Source organism: Capra hircus, chromosome 15 (assembly GCF_001704415.2).
Source record: "Capra hircus breed San Clemente chromosome 15, ASM170441v1, whole genome shotgun sequence".
Classification (NCBI taxonomy): Eukaryota; Metazoa; Chordata; class Mammalia; order Artiodactyla; family Bovidae; genus Capra; species Capra hircus.
The window spans coordinates 75,904,924-75,929,206 of NC_030822.1; the positions used below are offsets into that span (position 1 = coordinate 75,904,924).

Below are 24,283 nucleotides of genomic sequence, written 5' to 3' on the forward strand. Positions count from 1 at the left end.
GGCTTAAGACTCAATATTCTGAAAACGCAGATCATGGCATCTGGTCCCATCACTTCATGGCAAATAGGTGGGGAAACAGTGGAAACAGGGTCAGACTTTATTTTGGGGGGCTCCAAAAATCACTGCAGATAGTGATTGCAGCCATGAAATTAAAAGATGCTTACTCCTTGGAAGGAAAGCTATGACCAACCTAGATGGCATATTCAAAAGCAGAGACATTACTTCGTCAACAAAGGTCCGTCTAGTCAAGGCTGTGGTTTTTCCAGTGGTCATGTGTGGATGTGAGAGTTGGACTGTGAAGAAAGCTGAGCGCCAAAGAATTGATGCTTTTGAACTGTAGTGTTGGAAAAGACTCTTGAGTCCCTTGGACTGCAAGGAGATCCAACCAGTCCATTCTGAAGGAGATCATTCCTGGGTGTTCATTGGAAGGACTGATGCTGAAGCTGAAACTCCAGTACTTTGGCCACCTCATGAGAAGAGTTGACTCATTGGAAAAGACTCTGATGCTGGGAGGGATTGGGGGCAGGAGGAGAAGGGGACGACAGAGGATGAGATGGCTGGATGGCATTACTGACTCGATGCACATGAGTTTGGGTGAACTCTGGGAGATGGTGATGGACGGGGAGGCCTGGTGTGCTGCTATTCATGGGGTCGCAAAGAGTCGGACACGACTGAGCGGCTAAACTGAACTGAATGCTTTTAAAATTTTACTGTGATTATTCTACTTCATATGTACATATTTACTTCTTTAATTAGAAATATGGGTGAGAAAAGCGGCAACAGTCACTACATTCTTTTTTTGTACCAGTCTTGTCTCCTTTATATCTTCATGTCTAAAATTAGTTGTTTAGTCACTCAGTCGTGTTTGATTCTCTGCATCACCATGGACTGCAGCACGCCAGGCTTCCCTGTTCTTCACTATCTCTGGGAGTTTGCGCAAACTCATGTCCATTGAGTCAGTGATGCCATCCAACCCTCTCACCCTCTGTCGTCCCCTTCTCCTCTTGCCTTCAGTCTTTGCCGGTATCTGTGTCTTTTCCGATAAGTGGGCTCTTCACATCAGGTGACCAAAGTATTGGAGCTTCAGCTTCAGCATCAGTCCTTGCAATGAATATTCAGGGTTGATTTCCTTTAGGATTGACTGTTTCAATCTCTTTTCAGTCCAAGAGACACTCAAGAGTCTTCTCCAGCACCATAGTTTGAAAGCATCAATTCTTTGGCTCTCAGCCTTCTTTATGATCTAGTTCTCACATCTGTACCTGACTACTAGGAAAACCATAGTTTTCACTAGACAGACTTTTGTGGGCAAAGTGATATCTCTGCTTTTTAATATGCTGTCTAGGTTGGTCATAGCTTTTCTTCCAAGGAGCAAGCATCTTTTAATTTCATGGCTGTAGTCACCATCTGGAGTGATTTTGGAGCCCAACAAAAGAAAGTTAAGATTAGTTAGAGGTTTATTTTTTGTTTTTAAATTGTAGTATAGTTGATTTACAATGTTGTGCCAACCTCTGCTGTGTAGAGGTTTGTTTTTGATTGTTTATAGTATACAAGAACAGAACTGGTGGCAAGTTTGCTAAATTTAATTTTTGAAGCCTACTCTTTTTAGTGAAATACTAAATATTATACTTAATGACATATATGAAAAATACTTGAGAAATATGATTTATATAGGATAAATAGCTAATAATTTAAACAGGATCTCTGATGTCAGATTGCCTGGGTTCAAATCTTTATCTTGGCAAAGTTTACTCTGCTGTCTACCTTGGGCAAGTGATCTGTCTGAATGTCACTGTGTTTCAGTATGATGGGGTTAAGTATAGGGTGTGCAGTGTAGTAATGGAGCTGGTGCCATCGCTACGGGGGGGTGCTGTGCATTGCACAGTTTATAACAAATTTAGGACAAAATGTGGAAACAACTCTGATATGTAACACTGGGATAAATGAATTCTAGTATATCTGTGTAGTGAGATCTGTGAAGCCATTAAAAAAAATGAGAGAGGCTTACATGTTGTGTTAAGAAAAGATGCCCATAATGTATATTAAGTTGAATAAAAGCAGATGTGGCTCAGGTATAGCACGATGTCAATAGTTACACATGTGGTATTATAAAATGTGCACAGGAAAAAATCCAGAGTATATCACAAAACGAAAGTTCAGTTTTTCTCCTGGAGAATAGATTACAAGAAACTTTTGCTTTTCCGTTTTACTGTTCTACAGATTGTAAACACTTTTTAAGACATCAAATGAGCTGTAAAAATGAAAACATTTAAGGAGCAAAATGCACTGGATTAATATCAAATCATTCACATAATCTGTTTATAATAGAATATGTGACTCTACTCACACTCTCTGATCTGCTTCAATCCATCTGTGAAAATTTAGCAATCAATAATTTCCAGCTCTTCTTATCCAGGTAAGAGCCATCTTCTGCAATTAAAGTTAGTAACAAACCCTTAGGCTTCCCTGGTGACTCAGTAGTAGAGAATCCACCTGCAGGCTCAATACCTGGGTTGGGAAGATCCCCTGGAGAAGAAAATGGCAACCCACTCCAGTATTCTCGCCTGGGAAATGCCATGGACCGAGGAGCCTGGTGGGCTACAATCTGTGGGGTCACAGAAGAGTCGGACACAACTGAGCAACTAAACAGCAACAGTTCTGAAGTTTCTGACTTCCTGGTGGGGAAGCAGAGACCAAAGTGACACTGAAGGCTGCTGAGAGAAGTGGTTTTATTTATACGTGTTTACCAACTCTGCTTCCCGTTTACCTTTTAGTAAACACAGGATACCTGTGGCAGAGTCCCACCTCTGGGCATAGCATCATATGCAGAACTTCACACTCAGGATTGGGGGAGGGTCTTCCCTTGTGGCCTCTAGTAGGAGTCTAGAACACTCCAGTTGCACGTGCCTGCATTCCCTAACATGATTTTGACCCCATCAAAGAAGATCTTTGATAATAGTATAATAGCAAGTCAGTCTGTTCTTGATACAAATGAAACTGGCCTAGAATTAGGGCCTTGGGTCCCGTGGGCCCGTGTCAGTGGTCTGTTAGCCACAGTTCCTCTTCCCGCACCACTCACAAGGCTGTCTTGGACTGCCAACACACTCAGTCCCCTGCACACGAATGAGTTCTGTTCCAAGAGCTTGTTCATAAGTTCAACAGAGTTAGCCTAGGTACCCAACTAACACAATCAGGCTATATGGTTAATAATATTTTTTCAAAAATAATATGTTAAAAAATACACCAAAAAAGTTTTTACCTTGCAGTATAGTACCCTGAAAAGTACAGTAGTAGAGTATGATGGCTGGCATAAACTGGCATCAGGTGAACAGGCAGGTTCCTGACTGGAGCGGGGAGTGGAGGTGGAGGGTCTCGGCGATGGGACGCAGAGGACAAGCTGGTCTCCCTCATGCCGGCCCCGGGAGCACAGGCTGCATTCAGTTCTGTCCACCTTCTTGAAAGAATGATCCGATGATGCTGGGTAGTAAGTACATGCTGTACTGCTGCACTCTCTACAGTGAAATGCACAAAAGCACAACCACGTGTGGGGGGGTGCACGCATGTGACAATGTGCACCAAACACATGAGCGAACATAAACACGGTTGGGCGTGTACGTTTACATCTTTGCAAGTTCACAACTTGGAGGTTCATATGCAGGGGACTTACTGCCTAGAGAAAAGGGACTTGTTCCATTTTTGCACAGGAGACACACTTAGTCTGTAATCTTGGATGTGGAAGATGAATAAAAAGTTGTGGGAGTAAGAGGGAGGGGACGTGTGTATACTTAACGGGTGACTCATGTTCTTGTGTGACAGAAACCAGCACAACATTGTGAAGCAGTTATCCTCCCCTTAAGAAGAAGTTTTTTTAAAGCTTAAAAATGATAAAATTTTAAAGAAAGGAAGTGTTATGAGGAAACTGGCTCAGGAATCAGGCTGCTGGGTTTGAGCATCATCTGTGATGTGCGGCTAAGCCATGCAGCCTCAGTTTCCGGTTAGAATGGAGACTGTCCTGCCGCATACGTCCTCAGTCATCGTCTGCGTCAGATGAGTCCATGCACGTGTGTACTTAACACCATGCCTGGCGCCCAGCGAGCAGTCAGTTCCTGTTGGTCCGTTTCCCTTTGCCTCTCCTGATCCTCATGGGGGTGGGAAGTGGAGGAGACAAGGAGACAAATGTGCCTGGGTTTGATCACTTATACTGGGTCTCTCATTTCATTACTGTTCCCTCTCAAAAGCAACTCACTTCCCTTGTAAGGATAGCATCATCTTGGTGGTGGTTTAGTTACTAAGTGATATCTGACTCTCTGACTGCATGGACTGCAGCCTGCCAGGCTCCTCTGTCCATGGGATTCTCCAGGCAAGAGTACTAGAGTGGATAGCCTTTCCCTTCTCTAGGGGATCTTCCCCAGCCAGGGATCAAACCTGGGTCTCCCGCATTGCACGTGGATTCTTTACCAGCTGAGCCACAAGGGAAGCTCAAAATACTGGAGTTGGTAGCCTATCCCTTCTTCAGCAGATCTTCCCAACCCAGGAATTGAACCAGGGTCTCGTGCATTGCAGGTTGACTCTTAACCAACTGAGCTACCAGGGAAGCCCGAAAGTGAAAGTCACTCAGTCACATCTGACTCTTTGCAACCCCATGGACTATACAGTCCATGGAATTCTCCTGGCCAGAATACTGGAATAGATAGCTGTTCCCTTCTCCAGGGGATCTTCCCGACCCAGGAATCCAACCCGGGTCTCCTGCATGGCAGGCAGATTCTTTCCTGAATGAGCTAGGAGGGAAGCCTAGAATGATCCCTAAGTTTTCTGTGTTCTTAGTACTATCTCCCAGGTGTTGCTTCCTCACACTGTAGTTTTGGAATTTGTACCCGTTTTCTTTTTCTTCCTGAGAAACGTGCCTCCCAGCAGTCTTGGTCCTTACTCTCCCCACCTCCCACATCTCTGACAGACTGAAACTTCCAGCCCTATCCACACCTCCTAGCAACTTCTGGGCTGCTTAAGAATCAGCTCTTTTCAAGCACGTTTTCTCTATTATAGTGTTCTTGGTGTGTGTCAGTCACATAAATAATGGAAATCAATGGCAGTTGGCAGGCTAAGCTAAACTGTGCTCTGTATTCAGCAGAAGGTTTATGATACCGTAGTGCTGTGAGAACTCTTGCACAGATTCCTTATTAAGAGCTCTGGGGTCTCTAGGAAGGTACTGTCATGAAACAGGCTGGACGGGGGGACAGTCCCCGAGCTGCAGCGCTCCATGTCTTGTAGTAACACTAATAGTAATGGCTTGGGTCATGACTTCCAGAGAGTTTTTCCAAAATCTGAAGGTTGTTTACATCTGTGTCTCTGGGGATGTAGATTTTATTATTGGATAATTTCTTCTTGGGGGAGAAGAATCAAGTATTGGGGTTTACCTTTCTTCTCTGAACACATGCTTAATTCTACTTTAATGAGTTGTTTTATGTCAGGATGTGTTTTCTTTTTAAATTAGCACCTCTCCCACTTTTTTTTATTTTTAGGTGCACCAAATAAAAACCAACTGTGATTTTTTTTTTTTTTTTTCTGTTGTTTATAGGTCCTCTTCCTGACGGATGGGAACAAGCCATGACTCAGGATGGAGAAATATACTATATAAACCACAAGAACAAGACCACCTCTTGGCTAGACCCCAGGCTTGACCCTCGTTTTGGTAAAGGTTCATCTCAAAATCTTTTAAAATATTTTTGATAACTGTTTTTTGGTATATGAATTTTGGAAGGTACATTTAAATTAAGTTGCATTGCTTTATAGTTTTAAAAAATGACTGCCTAGCCAACTTATCTATTACTATTTTTATGCCTTTCACTTTAAACCTGAATTTGGATCTAAATCAACTTTTTAGCTTTGACTTCTTGGGATGGGATTGGAGGAATGTTGTGGTGGTTTACTAACCAGACTCGCTGTTTCTTTCACATTTTTGAGAAGCACAGTGATCTTGTTTAAAATTCTCTCTCTAGCTATAGAAAAAATCAGGCTGTTGCTTCATCTAAAACCTGAAATAGCAGCTTTTGTCGGTGAGTGACCTGGTGTTTGCTTATGCTTAGCTTGAGAGAGCAGTGACTCCCATCCTGTGTCTCAGTGGTAAAATGTTTTCTGTCCTCAGCTGGGGCGGGGACCCCTGTCACCTAGAGATAGGCCAGAAGCGTTTTTTCCCTTCTCTTCGTTTCTGCCCTCACTCCCCCACCCCACACCCATATTTTAAGGTTTTTTTTTCCTTTGTTTTTCATTTAGGAAACAAAAAGTAAAGCCATATTTCTCCCTCAAATGACAAAAATCACCATTTGCACAAAGAAATACCCCCCTCCCAAATGTGCATATCTTGATAATAGTATACAAGCACTTTGGGGCCTTTTTAATCCATATTTTTTCACTGTTTTCCTTTCTTCAGTTGGGTTTCTGAGATATTTTTCCAAAGCCATGGAAAAATGACTCTAAAAAGGAGCAGATCGTTGTGGTTTTAAAGCTTTCGTCTTGGACTGGATGTAGCTAAATGAAAACAACGCGCAGATCAGTGAGTAGGTCAGACTGCGGGCTCGGAACCTTTGAAGCTTTGCAGGGGTTGACCTAACAGCAACTGCGGGGCCCTTACGGGAAGGAGGAATTAACTCCTTGAATGCCATCAGAACACAATCTGGGGTAAAAGGGGAGAAAGAAAACTTTACCCAGGACTGGCCAAAATAACTGCCCTGTTAGGAACGTTGCGAACAGTTCTGTGTCGGTATGTATACCTTTTAAAAACCCCGACATTTGGGTTTTTAACTTGAGAGAGCAGTGACTCCCATCTCTCTCTTGAAGCAGTGCCGCCCCAAGCTCACCATTGGTCAGCGTTATGAACCAACCCCTATTCAGGTAAAGTCAGAGTGGGATCAGGGCAGAGACTGTCTCTTTGGCTTAAATGCAAGCCTTTTGAGCTTCAAGACCTAGTTGAGTGTTAAAAAAGTAATGTGGCATGTTAATAATTTGCAACTTCTGATTCTATTTAATATTTGAATAAGGCCTTGTGGTTGAAACAGGAACCCAAGTAAGGTAGAAAATTTAATAAATCTTGCCATTTGTATGGACTAGAATGATAACAGCCATGTTTCCTCAAATCATCTTTAATGAAATGAATTCAGCTTGTCCGCATTTGGAAATTTTAAAAAATGGTTCTGTGGGATTTTTCTTTCCCTCTACATGAGGCTCTGAAAAATGATGATTAACTCTTAACTAGCTATAGAAATCAGCAGTTGGAACAAAAGTTTTTGTTTTGTTTTTAAGTATTTCCAGTTAATAAAAAGTGAAGTAAATAAAGCAAGTTGGCTGTGAGCTTAAGTAGATCTGTTAATCACACATAGCTTGGTCTTTTGTTTTAAATGGGAGAAAGTACCAAAAAAATAATAGTCTCCCTCCCACCTCAACACATATGTACACACAGCGTACAATTAAGTATGCCAAGAAAAGGTTTCGTAAAATACTCTTACTGCTTTTAGTTTCCCCTTTTGGGCCCACTGTTGTATGTGTATTCCAGACAGGCTTGACAGCTTGCCAAAGCTTTTTATTTTGTGGCCCGACTTCTAATCTGTTCCAGACCTTTTCAGTCAGAGAGCTCAAGTGTAACTGAAGGGGAGCAGGAAAGGGGAAGAAAAAAGTGTGGGTTTCTCTGATCCAGAGTGACAGCAAATAGAGACAAGCTGTTAGCTGCTGAATTTGAAGGAGTTTTCCTTGAAATCTGACGTTCTATGGTAGATTGCATTTTATCTGCCAAAAAAATATAAACTATCCCCTTTCTGACCCTTTGAACCATGCAAACAGCAACAAATGATAGGTTGTTTCCTTCATGGTTGTGAAATTTGCTTTCCTATATTCCCTAAATCTATATTAAAGTATTTACCATTTTTTACATTAAGTTGACCTATGTCTTTTGACATTTTAGAGTGGAAAATACATTTGACCTCTTTATAAGCTTGACTTTATCACTTAATTGCCTTCAAACACCAGCCTCTTTTATATTTCTGTTCTTTATCAGATGCTTTGGAATAATTATATTTAGAATAATTTTTTAATCAGTTCTTCACATCCCCCATGAAGTTAATAAGTTATTCATATAATATAAATTTAGGAAATTTGTAATTTGTTATGTATTGGTTCCTTTTTATTTGATTTTCTTGTTCTTTAACATTTAAAAACTATATCTTTAAAATATTATTGAGGTTTTTATTTTATGTTGATTTACAGTATTAGTTTTAGGTATATCACTTAGTGATTCAACATTTTTCTAGATGATACTCCACTTAAAGTTATTACAAAATAAAGACTGTTTCCCTGTGCTGTATTTTTCCCTGTTGCTTTTTTTTTTTTTTACATAGTAGTTTGTATCTCTCAATCTCATGCCCCTTTCTTGCCCTTCTATGAAAACTATATATTTTTGACATTTATATTATTTTACAGCATTGATTGGTAATTTATAACAAATCATGAGGTAACATCCAGTGGCAATAAGAACTAGCTGATATTTACTGACTGTGAAAAAAGAAGGGCTTTTATCTATTTTTAAGGAATCATACTAGAACTGTTTTTACACTTATTAAAGTAAGTTGATGCTTGAATATTACACAGGTCATTAAATTATTTCATGTTTACACTTTTTCCCCCTACAGATTTTACACTTGCAAACATAAAATGTCTCATTTTCTTGTACATCGTAAGATTATTTATTTTATATAATATAGCCATATGAATATTTTCCAGTGAAAGCCCTAATGAAAGCAAACCAAAAAAATTCCCATTCTTCAGAATGAAAAATCTACTCCAGAATACTAATGGTCAGTGAACTGATCTTTTATGTAATGTCCCTGTTTATGGGAAAGAACATATTAAATAGTGTTAGAATCTGTGTTTCTGGAAATAAGTGCTGATGGGACCACGGGGATTGAAAACACATTTGGTGTAAATAAAGTACTGGAACTAGAGATGTGGATTAAAAGGTGTATCTTTTGAGTCTTAAAGGAGGTAGTAAATAACTTAGGTTGGCGAAAACACAATGTCCTTTGTAATCGCTAACAGCAATTCTATGCGTAGACATTCTATGCATGGAAATGTAACAGGTAATTAAAACCTAGAAGTTAATTTTGGTCCTTGGTTTCAAGATATTCCAAAACTTGCTCTTCAGTCACAAACTAAAAGTTGTTCAGCACACCTTTCTGATCACAGTTAAATATTTTGCATCAGTAGTTAAAGGTCTGTTTAATTTTTTAAGTGTTCAGACCTTTTCCCTTTAAGAACAAATATTTCTGATAGCTGTTAAAAGTAATATTTTGCTTTTAATGAAGATGCACCTAATGACCAACTAAATATTTTTCCCTCTGTTGTAGAGGAAGGGAAAGCGCTGAAGGCTATAGGAACTAACTCTGTAACTCCATTAATGGAGTCTTGGGTAGCTAGAATACCAGCTTCAGCTCATTTGAACTTTTACTGAAGCAAGTCTCTTGATATCCATGCATTAAAAACAAGTTTTTCCTTTGTTTTTTGTTCTGTTTTCCTTATCCTCTTTTAAATATTGCCTAGTGATCCTAAAATGTCAGTTTGGGTTGTGAACTATATTATTAACTACTTAGGGTGGGGAGGAAAAGCTGTTTCATTGTGTTTTAGGTAAATAGAGCTGTTGGTAACTGCAGCGTCTTAAAACAGATAAATCTCACCAAGTTTGGCACATAAAAGCAACTTGTGACTCTTCTCTTCACCTTTCCTCAGGGGAGGAGGAAAGGGGTGCCCTGGGCACTAAAGGAGCGTTTAGCGCCCTGACTCCTGCCCAGTGAGCCACGGTGCCACCCAGTCCTGTGACTGCAAACCCACCAACGTCTATTAAAAAAAAATACTGGGAGAGGTAGGGAATTCTGCCCCAAGTTTGAGCTTCTCTCAGATCTAGGAAAATCGTGACTTACCGAGTTACATAGTTAAGAGACAGAACTAGAATCTGGACTTGATCTTTTGACACCCAGAATTGTAAAGAAATCTAGATGGCAAGCAGTTAATCTTTAGAAACACACCGAAGTCACCAATACTAATACATGGAAATTTCAGAAGGAGGAAGATGACAGTGTTTAATGCATTTACTTATGTACCATGACTTACACGTTGTGACTCAATCTTGAGGAAATTACCAAGGTAGTGAGTTTCCAGCTACAGAAGTGAAACCATACAGTTGAATTATCAGGCCTCGCCTCTTCCACATCCTTAGGAGATTACCTTCCAATCTCACCTTTGACCTTTCCCTCGATTTGACCTTTCCCTCAACTAGGAACTTACCGCATTACAAGTCAGTCCATTTTGTTTAAGGAAGATTCTAATGACCAGAAAGTATGTATTCCTTTATTACTCAGAAATTTACTTCCCTTCAAATTTGTGAATACAGTCCTAATATCAGAACATTCTCTCTTAACTGGTTTCTCTAGTTTTTTCCATGCATTAAGAGTTCTGAGTTCTTTACTAGTTTAATTCCCTTCTTCTGGATGCCTTTCATTTAACTAGTGCCTCTTTAAAGGTAACAGTCAGTGTAGTTTTTAAATGCACATTATCCAGTGAGAAAAACAATTGCAACACTTCTCTGACCTGGCATTTTATATGACCTTGAAAAATCCTTTAAAAGAAATTAGCATCCTGTTTTCTCCATAGTAGTTGCATAATACATTCAATATGAATTTGAATAAAACTGTGATGCAGAAAAATTTAATATGAATTAAATTGTGATGTAGAAAAATGTACCTCCTCAGTTAGAAATCAGGAGACCCAAGTTATTCTGGTATCAGAATATAACCAATTCATTCAGAAAGATACCTGACTTCTCAGCTTATTTGGATTCATATACTGGATGCTTTTAAGAATATTTCCAGTCCTTAATTATTGTCATTCTCCGACTCTTTGCAACCCCATGAATTGGGGCCCTCCAAGCTCCTCTGTCCACGGGATTCTCTAGGCAAGAATACTGGAGTGGGTTGCTGTTCCCTTCTCCAGGGGCTCTTCCAGACCCAGGGACTGAACCCGAGTCTCCTGCATTACAGGAAGATTCCTTACTGTCTGAACCCCCAGGGAAGCCCCTTCTTAATTATTGTGATTTAATATAATATGCTAGAGAATGAAATCTTCAGTGGCTGCTTTGGATTCTTACTTAAGGTTACTTCTCAATAGCTTTCTGGATTTGAGTGCCCTGAGGTTTCAAAGATACTTTTGAACTATTTATTGTACCATTTAAGTTTAGCTTTTGGCCCTCTGGTCACAGCTGGAAATTACTTGTGAAGAGGAGACTAGGAAATCTTCCAGCTTAATCTAAAGATAAGCCTTATCACATGGTGAGTATGCCCAGGCAAACATCTGACAGGGAATGGCCAGTGCTGGATGGAAGAGTTAAGTTTTGTCTACACCATCAAACTCTGACACATGTAGGAATTTAATGCATGTGTTATTGGGGTTCAGCTTTACTGTCTTAAAGATGGATACAGTTTTGGTGTGCTTGGTTTCTAAAATTTAGAACTTCCCTAAAGTTGCTGTAATAGAAAGCCTGATGTAAGTTGATTTGAAGTATAACTCCAGGCCATATGCTCAGTGAAGCTCAATTTAAAACACAGTTAGAGATTGTTACAAATTGTTGCCCTCACTATTTTTTTTTAAGTAAAGATTAAATAAACACTGAAATGAACGTTTTCATGTGTAAAGTTATGGACTGTCAAAGTTAGTTCAAACTTGAGGTTTGCAGTTTTAGTCTTTTTTTCTTTTAATTTATGTTATATTCAGGAGGATAGTGTCAAAATAGTCTATTATTCATATATGCAATCTCTTCTACTCGTTGAGGGTGCGTAGACATACACTGTTGTTGTTCAGTCACCCAGTCGTGTCCAACTCTCTGCAGCCCCATGGACTGCAGCACGCCAGGCCTCCCTGTCGGCACCATCTCCTGAAGTGCCCAAGTTTGTGCCCATTGCATTGGTGTTGCCATTCAGCCATCTCATCCTCTGATGCCCTCTCCTCCTCACATACATTAATGAGGTGAAATTAGTACATATTTTCTACTTGATGATGGTTCAGTGACACAAGTAATTACATAGTGAAGAAGTATTTTCTTTGTATAGCAAGTGATAATTTAAATTAATGGCTTGTGTTACTAAAACTCCTCCCATCAGACATAAGAAAATATATTTTTAAAAGAAACCTGTGTTTCAAGTTACATTTGCATCAGTTCAGTTCAGTTCATTGCTCAGTTGTGTCCGACTCTTTGCGACCCCATGAATCGCAGCATGCCAGGCCACCCTGTCCATCACCAACTCCCAGAGTTCACTCAAACTCACGTCCATCGAGTTGGTGATGCCATCCAGCCATCTCATCCTCTGCCGTCTGCTTCTCCTCCTGCCCCCAATCCCTCCCAGCATCAGAGTCTTTTCCAGTGAGTCAACTCTTCACATGAGGTGGCCAAAGTATTGGAGTTCAGCTTTAGCATCAGTCCTTCCAGGACTGATCTCCTTCAGAATGGACTGGTTGGATCTCCTTGCAGTCCAAGGGACTCTCAAGAGTCTTCTCCAACGCCACAGTTCAAAAGCATCAATTCTTCGGCACTCAGCTTTCTTCACAGTCCAACTCTCACATCCATACCTGACCACTGGAAAAACCATAGCCTTGACTAGACGGACCTTTGTTGACAAAGTAATGTCTCTGCTTTTGAATATGCTATCTAGGTTGGTCATAACTTTCCTTACAAGGAGTAAGCGTCTTTTAATTTCATGGCTGCAGTCACCATCTGCAGTGATTTTGGAGCCCAAAAAAGTAAAGTCTGACCCTATTTCCACTGTTTCCCCATCTATTTGCCATGAAGTGATGGGACCAGATGCCATGATCTTAGTTTTCTGAATGTTGAACTTAAGCCTACTTTTTCACTCTCCTCTTTCACTTTCATCAAGAGGCTTTTTAGTTCCTCTTCACTTTCTGCCATAAGGGTGGTGTCATCTGCATATCTGAGGTTATTGATATTTCTCCCAGCAATCTTGATTCCAGCATCACCTTTGCATTAACAGCAAGTGTCTTATAAAATGCACTGAAGAAGAGATCCATTTGGTGGTGCCACTTTTTGTGCCAACTCAGAGATTCAGATAAACAGAAAAAGAGATTATAGACTTCCGGAGGGAAAAGCGAGATAGATTTCTGTTGAAATCAGTTGGAGTGACTTAGAAGGGGAGTGGTTCCTATTCTTTGTTTTATGCTCATGTTGTTCTGCTACCCTGGTTGCTGAGGTCACTTCAGAACTCATTCTGGACTCACTTCAATTTGGAGATTCTCCTGTGCATTACTAATAGCATCCTACTAACCAGGGATAAAAACTTTTTGTACTTACTTACTCATTCAGCAGATGAGTGCCAGTTACGTACCAGGCACTATGCTAACAGTTGGGGGCTGGGGGTTGCAGGCTACTGAGTAAATAAACCATTACAAAACCTGTTAAATACAATGAAGGGCTTTATCATAAGGTGCTGCAAAAGGGAATGAGGTGAGGTAGTCAGGAACACTTTTTTGAAGTGGGACATTAAAGGATGAGAAACCAGTCAGGCTCTACACTATATAAAAGGACCAGTTGCTGTGCTTAGCTGTCAAAACTCAGATTCTTCTCTTTTAAATTATAAATTCCCCTAGTGAAAGTAATAAATTACATGTAATTAGAAATAAAGCTATTGTTAATGGGACTATTTACTCATTAATCTAACATGAATTCTTAATGCCAGGTAGATTTTAAAACGTTATTCCCTGTCTCTTTATAGACCAGTCATTTCATTATTTGTACTTTAAACACTGTTTTCATAGTAGAGGGAAAAACATAGTTATGTCCTGGAGACAGAGCTGAAGGCTAGTTAAGACTACTTCTCCCTTCTCCTCCTCACCTCATTTAGCAACTCCTGTGTCCTGCCCCAAACTGCTTAATGAGGTGATGAGGAGAAAATGTTCTGTTGAATGTTTTTTAAGCTCTATTCACAATTGTATTGTTTGAAAAATACCATTTTAATGAATTTTCATGCCAGACTTTTGATAGATGGTTGAAGGAAGATGATATCAAATTGACCTTAGTTAGTTAGTTCAGTCGCTCTTTGCAACTTCATGGACCGAAGCACGTCAGGCCTCCCTGTCCATCACCAGCTCCCAGAATTCACCCAAACTCATGTGCATCGACTTGGTGATGCCATCCAGCTATCTCATCCTCTGTCGTCCCCTTCTCCTCCTGTCCCCAATCCCTTCCAGCATCAGGGTCTTTTCCAATCAGTCAACTCTTCACATGAGGTGGCCAAGGTATTGGAGTTTAAGCCTCAGCATCAGTCTTTCCAGTGGACACCCAGGACTGATCTCCTTTAGGATGGACTGGTTGGATCTCCTTGTAGTCCAAGGGACTCTCAGGAGTCTTCTCCAACACCACAGTTCAAAAGCATCAATTAATTCGGCGCTCAGGTTTCTTCACAGTCCAACTCTCACATCCATACATGACCACTGGAAAAACCATAGCCTTGACTAGATGGACCTTTGTTGGCAAAGTAATGTCTGTGCTTTTCAATATGCTGTCTAGGTTGGTCACAACTTTTCTTCCAAGGAGTAAGGGTCTTTTAATTTCATGGCTGCAGTCACCATCCGCAGTGATTGTGGAGCCCAGAAAGATAAAGTCTGACATTGTTTCCACTGTTTCCCCATCTATTTCCCATGAAGTGATGGGACCAGATGCCATGATCTTCGTTTTCTGAATGTTGAGCTTTAGGCCAACTTTTTCACTCTCTTTCACTTTCATCAGGAGGCTTTTTAGTTTCTCTTCACTTTCTGCCATAAGGGTGGTGTCATCTGCATATCTGAGGTTATTGATATTTCTCCCGGCAATCTTGATTCCAGCTTGTGCTTCAAGTCCAGCGTTTCTCATGATGTACTCTGCATTTAAGTTAAATAAGCAGGGTGACAATATACCGCCTTGACGTCCTCCTTTTCCTATTTGGAACCAGTCTGTTGTTCCATGTCCAGTTCGAACTGTTGCTTCCTGACCTGTATATAGGTTTCTCAAGAGGCAGGTCAGGTGGTCTGGTATTTCCATCTCTTTCAGAATTTTCCACAGTTTATTGTGATCAAAATAAAGACGTTATTGATATTTTTGAGTAGTTTGTAAAGATTCAAGTACTTTAACCCAGTTTGGGGGGCCTGGAGTTTGATACTTCGAAAGGGAGAAAAGTACAGAGTGTGCCTAGCGTGGACTATTAGAGGAGGTTAGCTATTAGCACGTCATGCAGACCAAAGCCACAATGAGACACCACTTTATTCTTAGTAAGATGGCTGAAGTGAAGGACAGGCATCGGTAAGTGCTGGCGAGCATGTGCAGCAGTTGGCACCTCGTCCATTGTCCGTGTGATTGAAAACGGAGGCAGCCACTCAAGAAAACCGTTTTGTTACAGTTTCTCAGAAAGTTGCACCCACTGTGCGACCCAGCAATTCCGTGCCCTAGATACGTATGCCCGCAAGAGGAAACCATATGTCCATACAAAAACCTGCAAACTTGAATGTCTGTAGCCACATGATTCATAAAAACCAAAAGATGAAAATAACAGATATTCCATCAACTGATGAACAAACTAACAAAATGTAGTAAATCTGTACAATGGAAAGTTATTCCATGATAGAAAGGAGTAAAATGCTGATATGTGCTATAATATGGATGAATCTAGAAAACATACTGAGTGAAACAAGCCAGTCTCAAAATTGATTCCACATATATGACCTGTTCAGAATAGGCAGTTCCAAAGAGACAAAGTAGTTTAATGATTACCAGCAACTGGGGAAGGGGCAGCAGAAAGTGTACTCACAAAGGAATACATGGCTTCTTTGGGGGATGATGAAAATGTTCTGAAATTAGATAATGGTGATGATTACACACAGTCCTATGACTTTATTAAAACTGATAAAGGGGTGAAGTATCTCAGAATAACTTTTCATTTAGGTAGGTATAGCTTAAGAGTGTTGGGACACATCTTTTGCATATTGATAATGAAAAGGTATTCAGTCGTTAAATTAGGACCCTAGCCTTATTTAAAATACATAAATTATTGTGCCAGTTAGTAACAACTTTTTGTAGACAGTGCAGTTCCCTCAGTCATATTGAAATACTGAACTAGCAGTAGGAATTTTGTGTTTTGTTTTTATCGTTTTAAGACTGATAGGTGGCCTGTTAGATTGTTTTCAGAAAACTTTCATTTCTTCTAATAAGCCTGCTATTTTACAGAAGTCTTAAGTATCTTATCAATACAGGAAAAACCTAAAATTTCTTTCTAAATGTTATGAACAAACTAATACAGTCATTCTAACATATAACCATGTAATGTCTGAAACTTGATAAAATATTAGACAAAGTAAAGAAGTGCTTTCTTGTGGGAGGTTTGATGTGAGTTAATGTTTTAAAAGTTCAAAAAAATGTTTCTAAGTTTAAATTTACACTTAATGACATTACTGGGATAGACTTTATTATCACAGTCTACAGTTGATTCCCAGATCTGAAATACTTTGTAATATTACAAGATTGAAGATACCAATTATGCAAACTTAAAATTTGTCTGTAGTTTGAAAACTTATGTTTAGAATGACATTTAGAAAGAACCCATGGTGACGACCTCCTTTGTTTTTGAGAAGATGGTCTTTTTTTTCCCTTCAGTAATTGCTGATTGTATAATTTGCTACCATAAAGCTGTCAGGACTGATTTGCTTCTGACTGATTTGTTCAAGTTATGAAATAGTAACTTGAAAGTTACTATTAGGCAGCAGACTCTGAATTTTTAAATATAGCATATTTTAAAAAAAATTCTACCCTTTTTTAGAGATTTATTTTCTATTTACCTTTAAAACTGGAAACATTTGGATTTTGGTGGTTGATGACTTAGAGGAAGAAGCTGGTAATGCAGTTCTTTTCTTTTTAACTGCCCTGCTCCCTTCCCCCATGAAACAAAGCCCGTCTTGTTTCTTGCCTGCTTGTGAGGTCTCTGGTGCACCCCATGTGGGTGCGCTGCTCTGTGCTTTGTTGAAATGCTGGAGATGGTCAGAAGGTAAAGAATGGGATGCTTCTGAAGAGAAGAAATCCCAGCTTCAGTGGATAAACAAGGTTGTTTGAGTTGGTCATTTCAGTGAACTCTTAGTACAGAAACTTGTAGGACGGCTTGTATCCACAGGTAACAAACAGCATTTAAGTAAACAACCAAAAGGACTGACCATTATTAGCCAGAGAAACTGTATCTATTGCATATTTTGTGCACATTTCTTTTTATTTTGTGGAGTTTTTACTCCGTCTTTTGATACCCTATCTTCCCCTTCTGTGGTTTCTAGCAGTCAGCTTAGGTTTGAAAACGACTTTACCAATCAGTTCAGTGTGCCATCAGCGGTGGTCGCTGTCGTTACTGGTTACTGCTAATGGCATCTAATTCTGAGAAACTGGTGAGGAGCAGAGGATAGTTAAGTTTATTTTCGTACGATATTGTTATTGTCCAGCTAGTTTTCACAAGAATATGTATTTACATTAACTTGTTTTATGCAATATTAATAAAAACACAATGTGGAAAGTTCAAAGTTTTTTTTTTTTTTTAATGTTTCTAGATAACCCTAGAATCTGTTTTGAAATCAGTCATATTTTATCATTTCAACACTTTCCAACTTACTTATGGGTTATTTTCTAGCAGTTGTTTTTTTTTTAACTGCTTGGAATAGAAAACGTTTTTCCCAGTAGTTTTTGGCTCTAGACCTCAGATATTTAGAGGTTCACCAAACGTGACAGATATTCAGATCAGTCCCCAGTTCATATTTAACTCATATTTTCAAAACTGATATAACACAATGTATGAAAACATCTCTTTGAGAAAATGTTGAGTGCCCTTTGGGAATGCCAGGAACATTTTCACCAAAAGAGATGGATCCTTAAGGAGGTTGAGCTAAGGCTCAAACTCTACCACTTATTTTTTTCCTGTTTAGATCTTGTAGGAAAAGATAAATATACATATCTTTGTGAATCATAAATGCTTAGGAACAGTGACAAGCATGATGGAGTGGAGCGATGGGGGAGAGAAGGTATGGGAATTCAAACCAAGGTGGTTATACGTCAGTTCAGTTTCTCAGTCATGTCTGACTCTGCAATACCCTGGTCTGCACCACACCAGGATTCCCTGTCTATCACCATCTCCTGGAGTTTGCTCAGACTCATATCCATCAAGTCAGTGATGCCATCCAATCAGCTCATGCTCTGTCATCCCCTCTTCCTCCTGCCTTCAGTCTTTCCCAGCATCAGGGTCTTATTAAAAAAGTCAGTTTTTCGCATCAGGTGGCCAGAGTATTGGAGCATCAGCATTAGTCCTTCCAATGAATATTCAGGACTGATTTCATCTAGGGTGGACTGATTAGATCTCCTTGGTGTCCAAGGGACTCTGAAGACTCTCCTCCAACACCACAGTTCAAAAGTATCAGTTCTTCAGCACTCAGCTTTCTTTATGGTCCAACTTTCACATCTATATATGACTACTGGAAAAACCATAGCTTTGACTGGATGGATGTTTGTCAGCAAAGTAATGTCTCTGCTTTTTAGTATTCTGTCTAGGTTTGTCATAGCTTCTCTTCTAAGGAGCAAGCGTCTTTTAATTTCTTGGCTGCAGTCACCATCTGCAGTGATTTTGAAACCTAAGAAAATAAGTCTGTCACTGTTTCCATTGTTTCTCCATCTATTTGACATGAAGTCATGGGACTGGATGCCATGATCTTAGTCTTTTGAATGCTGAATTTCAAGCCAGGTTTTTCATTCTCCTCTTTCATTTTCATCAAGAGGTCTTTAGGTCCTCTTCACTTTCTGCCATAAGAGTGGTGTCATCTGCATATCTGAGGTGATTGATATTTCTCCTGGCAATCTTGATTCCAGCTTGTGCTTCATCCAGCCCAGCATTTCTCATGATATACTCTGCATAGAAGTTAAATAAGCAGGGTGACAATATACAGCCTTGACGTACTCCTTTTCCTATTTGGAACCAGTCTGTTGTTCCATGTCCAATTCTAACTGTTGCTTCTTGACCTGCGTACAGATTTCTCAGGAGGCAGGTCAGGTGGTCTGATATTCCCACCTCTTCAAGAATTTTCCACTTTGTTGTGATCCACGCAGTCAAAGGCTTTGGCATAGTCAAGAAACAGATGTTTTTCTGGAACTCTCCTGCCTTTTGTATGATCCAGTGGATGTTTGCAATTTGATTTCTGGTTCCTCTGTGTTTTCTAAATCTAGTGTGAACATCTGGAAGTTGACGGTTCACGTACTGTTGAACCCTTGCTTGGAGAACTTTGAGCGTTACTTTGCTATGTGTGAGATGAGTGCAGTTGTGTGGTAGTTTGAACATTCTTTGGCATTGCCTTTCTTAGGGCAGTGCCTTTCATTGGAATGAAAACTGACCTTTTCCAGTCCTGTGGCCCCTGCTGATTATCTGAAAAACTAGTAATCTTCAAGTTTTAGACAGAACTGTTGGGAGAGGGGAGGAGGCTAACATTTTGGAGGACATATTGTCTTCCAGGAATATAACAGAAGCTTTCCATTATACTTATAAGCCCCACGATGGCGTCCACTGGCTCAGGGGTAGAGAAATCTCCTGCCAATGTTGGAGACACAGGTTCAGTCCCTGTCAGGAAGATCCCTAGAGGAGGAAATGGCAACCCATTCCAGTGTTCTTGCTTGGCAAATTTCACTGATGGAGGATCCTGGTGGGCTACAGTCCTTGGGGTTGCAAAGAGCTGGACACAACTGAGTGACTGAGCACACACCCCCACAGTGATCCATCCCCAACGTATAATTGAGGAAACTGAGAATTGGGTGAAGTACTGAACTGATGTGCTAACTCTAATCATGGTTTGTTTGACTCTAAAGGCCATGTTTTTTATATCATGGTATGAAACAACAGAATGGGAAAGACTAGAGATCTCTTCAAGAAAATTAGAGATACCATGGGAACATTTCATCCAAAGATGGGCTCGATAAAGGATAGAAATGGTTTGGACCTAACAGAAGCAGAAGATATTAAGAAGAGGTGGCAAGAATACACAGAAGAACTGTACAAAAAGAGCTTTACAACCCAGATAATCGTGATGGTGTGATCACTCACCTAGAGCCAGACATCCTGGAATGTGAAGTCAAGTGGGCCTTAGAAAGCATCACTATGAACAAAGCTAGTGGAGGTGATGGCATTCCAGTTGAGCTATTTCAAATCCTGAACGATGATGCTGTGAAAATGCTGCACTCAATATGCCAGCAAATTTGGAAAACTCAGCAGTGGCCACAGGACTGGAAAAGGTCAGTTTTCATTCCAATCCCAAAGAAAAGCAATGCCAAAGAATGCTCAAACTACCGCACAATTGCACTCATCTCACATGCTAGTAAAGTAATGCTCAAAATTCTCCAAGCCAGGCTTCAGCAGTATGTGAACCGTGAACTTCCAGATGTTCAAGCTGGTTTTAGAAAAGGCAGAGGAACCAGAGATCAAATTGCCAACATCCACTGGATCATGGAAAAAGCAAGAGAGTTCCAGAAAAACATCTATTTCTGCTTTATTGACTATGCCAAAGCCTTTGACTGTGGATCACAATAAACTAGAAAATACTGAAAGAGATGGGAGTACCAGACCACCTGACCTGCCTCTTGAGAAACCTATATGCAGGTCAGGAAGCAACAGGTAGAACTGGACATGGAACAACAGACTGGTTCCAAATAGGAAAAGGAGGACGTCAAGGCTGTATATTGTCACCCTGCTTATTTAGCTTATATGCAGAGTACATCATGAGAAACACTGGGCTGGAAGATGCACAAGCTGGAAACAGGATTGCCAGGAGAAATATCAATAACCTCAGATATGCAGATGACACTACCCTTATGGCAGAAAGTGAAGAGGAACAAGCCTCTTGATGAAAGTGAAAGAGGAGAGCGAAAAAGTTGGCTTAAAGCTCAACATTCAGAAAACAATGATCATGGCATCTGGTCCCATCACTTCATGGGAAATAGATGGGGAAACAGGGTCAGACTTTATTTTGGGGGGCTCCAAAATCACTGCAGATGGTGATTGCAGCCATGAAATTAAAAGACCCTTACCCCTTGGAAGGAAAGTTATGAGCAACCTAGATAGCATATTCAAAAGCAGAGACATTACTTTGCCAACAAAGGTCTGTCTAGTCAAGGCTATGGTTTTTCCAGTGGTCATGTATGGACGTGAGAGTTGGACTGTGAAGAAAGCTGAGGGCCGAAGAATTGATACTTTTGAACTGTGGCGTTGGAGAAGACTCTTGAGAGTCCCTTGGATTACAAGGAGATCCAACCAGTCCATTCTAAAGGAGATCAGTCCTGGGTGTTCATTGGAAGGACTGATGCTAAAGCTGAAACTCCAGTACTTTAGCCACCTCATGTGAAGAGTTGACTCCTTGGAAAAGACTCTGATGCTGGTAAGGATTAGGGGTGAGGGGAGAAAGGGATGACAGGATGCGATGGCTGGATGGCATTATCAACTCGATGGCTGGATGGCATTATCAACTCAATGGACATGAGTTTGAGTGAACTCCGGGAGATGGTGATGGACAGGGAGGCCTGGCGCGCTTCGGTCCATGGGGTCGCAAAGAGTCGGACATGACTGAGCGACTGAACTGAACTGAACTGATGGTACCTGTCAGTTGTGAATCTAATAATGTTGGTGACAGGTAGATATAAGCAATTGTATTAATGAGGTTGCTGTGCTGTGCTTAGTCACCCAGTTGTGTCTGACTGTTTGCAACCCCATGGACTGTAGCCCGACAGGTTCCTCTGTTCTTGGGGATTCTCCAGGCAAGAATACCGGGGTGGGTTGTCATGCCCTCCTCCAGGGATTGAACCCAGGTCTCTTGCATTGCAGGCGGGTTCTTTACCATCTGAGCCACCAATGGAGCAAGTCTAAGCTATGAAGTGTGTGGCTTTTTTCTATCCATTCACCTACAGAATACTGTCAACCATAATTATTGAGGTACCAGCCATTTATTCTTTGTAAAGACATTTCTTAAATGTGGCTTTTTTGCCATGTGAAAGATTAATAAGGCTTTGAAGAATAAGAAGCAGCGAGTCATATTTTTTGGGCCTCCCTTCTCTGCTCTGTCAGGCAGAACATTAAAAAGAAATAACCAAAAGACTTAACTCGATTCATAAATTTAAAAGAAGAAAGTCTCTGTTGGTCAGAAAATAAAACCACACAAGAAACAGGGAGCACAGACAGGGCTGGGGCCAGTCCTCTTGTTGGGATATCAGGAACTGAGAGTGTTCAGAGCATAGAGAGATGCGTGAAGCAGGCCCGATGGGGAAAGGCGCGGTGCAGCTGACCAGCCCTGGCCTAGGGCAGAAGCAGGACTGCCCACGTACCAGTCACAGATTTCACAAAGCAGTGTACAGACCAGGTTATTTTAACCACAAAGCAATAAAATTAGATCCCAATAATCAAAAGTTGCCTTCAAAAAACACATGGCTTGCCCCACCAGCTATTAAAACATACAGATTATAATTAAAACGGTGGTACCTAATAAGAAATTAGTTGAATGAAATACTAGTCAGTTATTTTTAAAAGAAAATGGGAGAAAAACTCTAATACTACTTTGGCGTAGTCTCCAGGATATTATTATCAAAAAGGCAGAGTGAAGTCAAGTATTAAGAATGTGCTACCAACACACTGCTCCAGTGTGCTGTGCAGCGCCCTGCCATGTCTGTGTCTGCTTAGGTTTTTAAATGCAGGCAGGGCGGTGTTGGGTGGTAAGTAAAGCAAGTGTATAAAATTCAAAAGCACAGTGTCACAGTGAACCAGTATTTGAGTTGGTGGCTCAGTTACATGAAGAATTGTTTCAGGTAACCCTTAAGCTGATTTGGCTGGATATACTTAATGAAATATCTTAAGGACAAAAAAAAAAAAAAAAAAGAATTCAAACCTTTTAATTATCATTTTGTTCAGCATAACTTTAATATTCAGTCATAATGTTATTTTGAAATAATTGTCTATGTATAAAAGGATAATATATATTAATGTGATTAGAACCAAGTTTTTCAGCATTAGGCAGAAAATAGTTATAAAATCTAAGAACCTAAGCAAAACTCCCATATAATACCTATTGAGGTTATTTACAGATGAAAGGCTATATTATTTGCTTGAAAGTAATTGAGGGAAAAGTCGGAACAGATGTAAAACAAAATTGGTTATGTGTTGATCATTGGGAAGCTGGGTGATGGCTACATGAGGATTCATAATATATTTTTTTTCTGCTTCTCTGTGGCAGTTATTTTTCAAAATTTTAAATACATGCTTAAGAGTATAAAACTGTACTCCTAAATAACTCATGAGTTAAATGGAAATCAAAATAGAAATTGCAGATATTTGAAATAAAACAATCATGAATTATATGTACGATTTCAAATGTGTGGCATGCCAGAAAAGCAGTCCTTAAAGGTAAATTTATTGACTTAAATGTTCTAAGAAAAGATTTGACTAAGTGAGTTCAACTGAAGAAGTTGGGAAAAGAGCTCCGGCAGTCCAGTGGCTACGACCCCCTGCTTCCAAAGCAAGAGGCGTGGGTTCAATCTCTGGTCAGGGCATTGAACTAAGATCCCACATGCCATCTGCCATGGCCGAATTTTTTAAAAAGTTAGAAGAAGAAATACAGGAAAAATAGAGGGGAAAGGAAGAACAAAAATGTTATCACTTTATATTAATATCTCAGTAGGTTGAATTGAACTAAGGCATTCTCAGAGAAGATTGGTCTGTAATTTTCCTTTTTTCTAATATCCTTGGTTTCAAATCAATGTTATATTGCCACATAGAAGAGTTGGTAGTCTGTGGGGAAATTGGTAGGATTTCTGTATTGCCATATCTTTTATAAAGTTAAATTTCTGCCTCAGTGCATAATGAACGGACTTGGAATCATTTCAGTGTTGTTTCCCCGCACGGCTTTTATGCCAAGCTGCTGGTCTAGGCACTAAGAATATATGCGCAGTTGGGATTCTGTCCCCGCTCCTGAGACACTTGTTTGAGAGAAGATGTGTATGCTCAGTCGCTTCAGTCGTGTCCAACTGCCTGCGTCCCTATGGACTGTAGCCCGCCAGGCTTCCGTCCATGGGATTCTCCAGACAAGAATACCGGAGTGGGTTGCCGTTCCCTCCTCCAGGGCATCTTCCTGACCCAGGGACTGAACCCATGTCTCTTAGGTCTCCTGC

The 24,283-nt window shown here is 40.3% G+C and overlaps 1 protein-coding gene across 8 annotated transcripts in view; it reads left to right on the forward strand.

Moving 5' to 3' along the window:
• Positions 1 to 24,283, forward strand: part of YAP1 (Yes associated protein 1) — a 137,433-nt gene that overhangs the window by 88,378 nt on the left and 24,772 nt on the right. For 4 of the 8 annotated variants that reach the window (XM_018059886.1, XM_018059884.1, XM_018059888.1 and 1 more), the window contains exon 4: positions 5,573 to 5,686. In XM_018059886.1, the coding sequence (XP_017915375.1) occupies positions 5,573 to 5,686 (114 nt within the window). Of the gene's footprint in view, positions 1 to 5,572; positions 5,693 to 24,283 lie in introns of all 8 variants that reach the window. The other 4 variants (XM_018059883.1, XM_018059887.1, XM_018059885.1 and 1 more) reach the window with 1 other exon arrangement.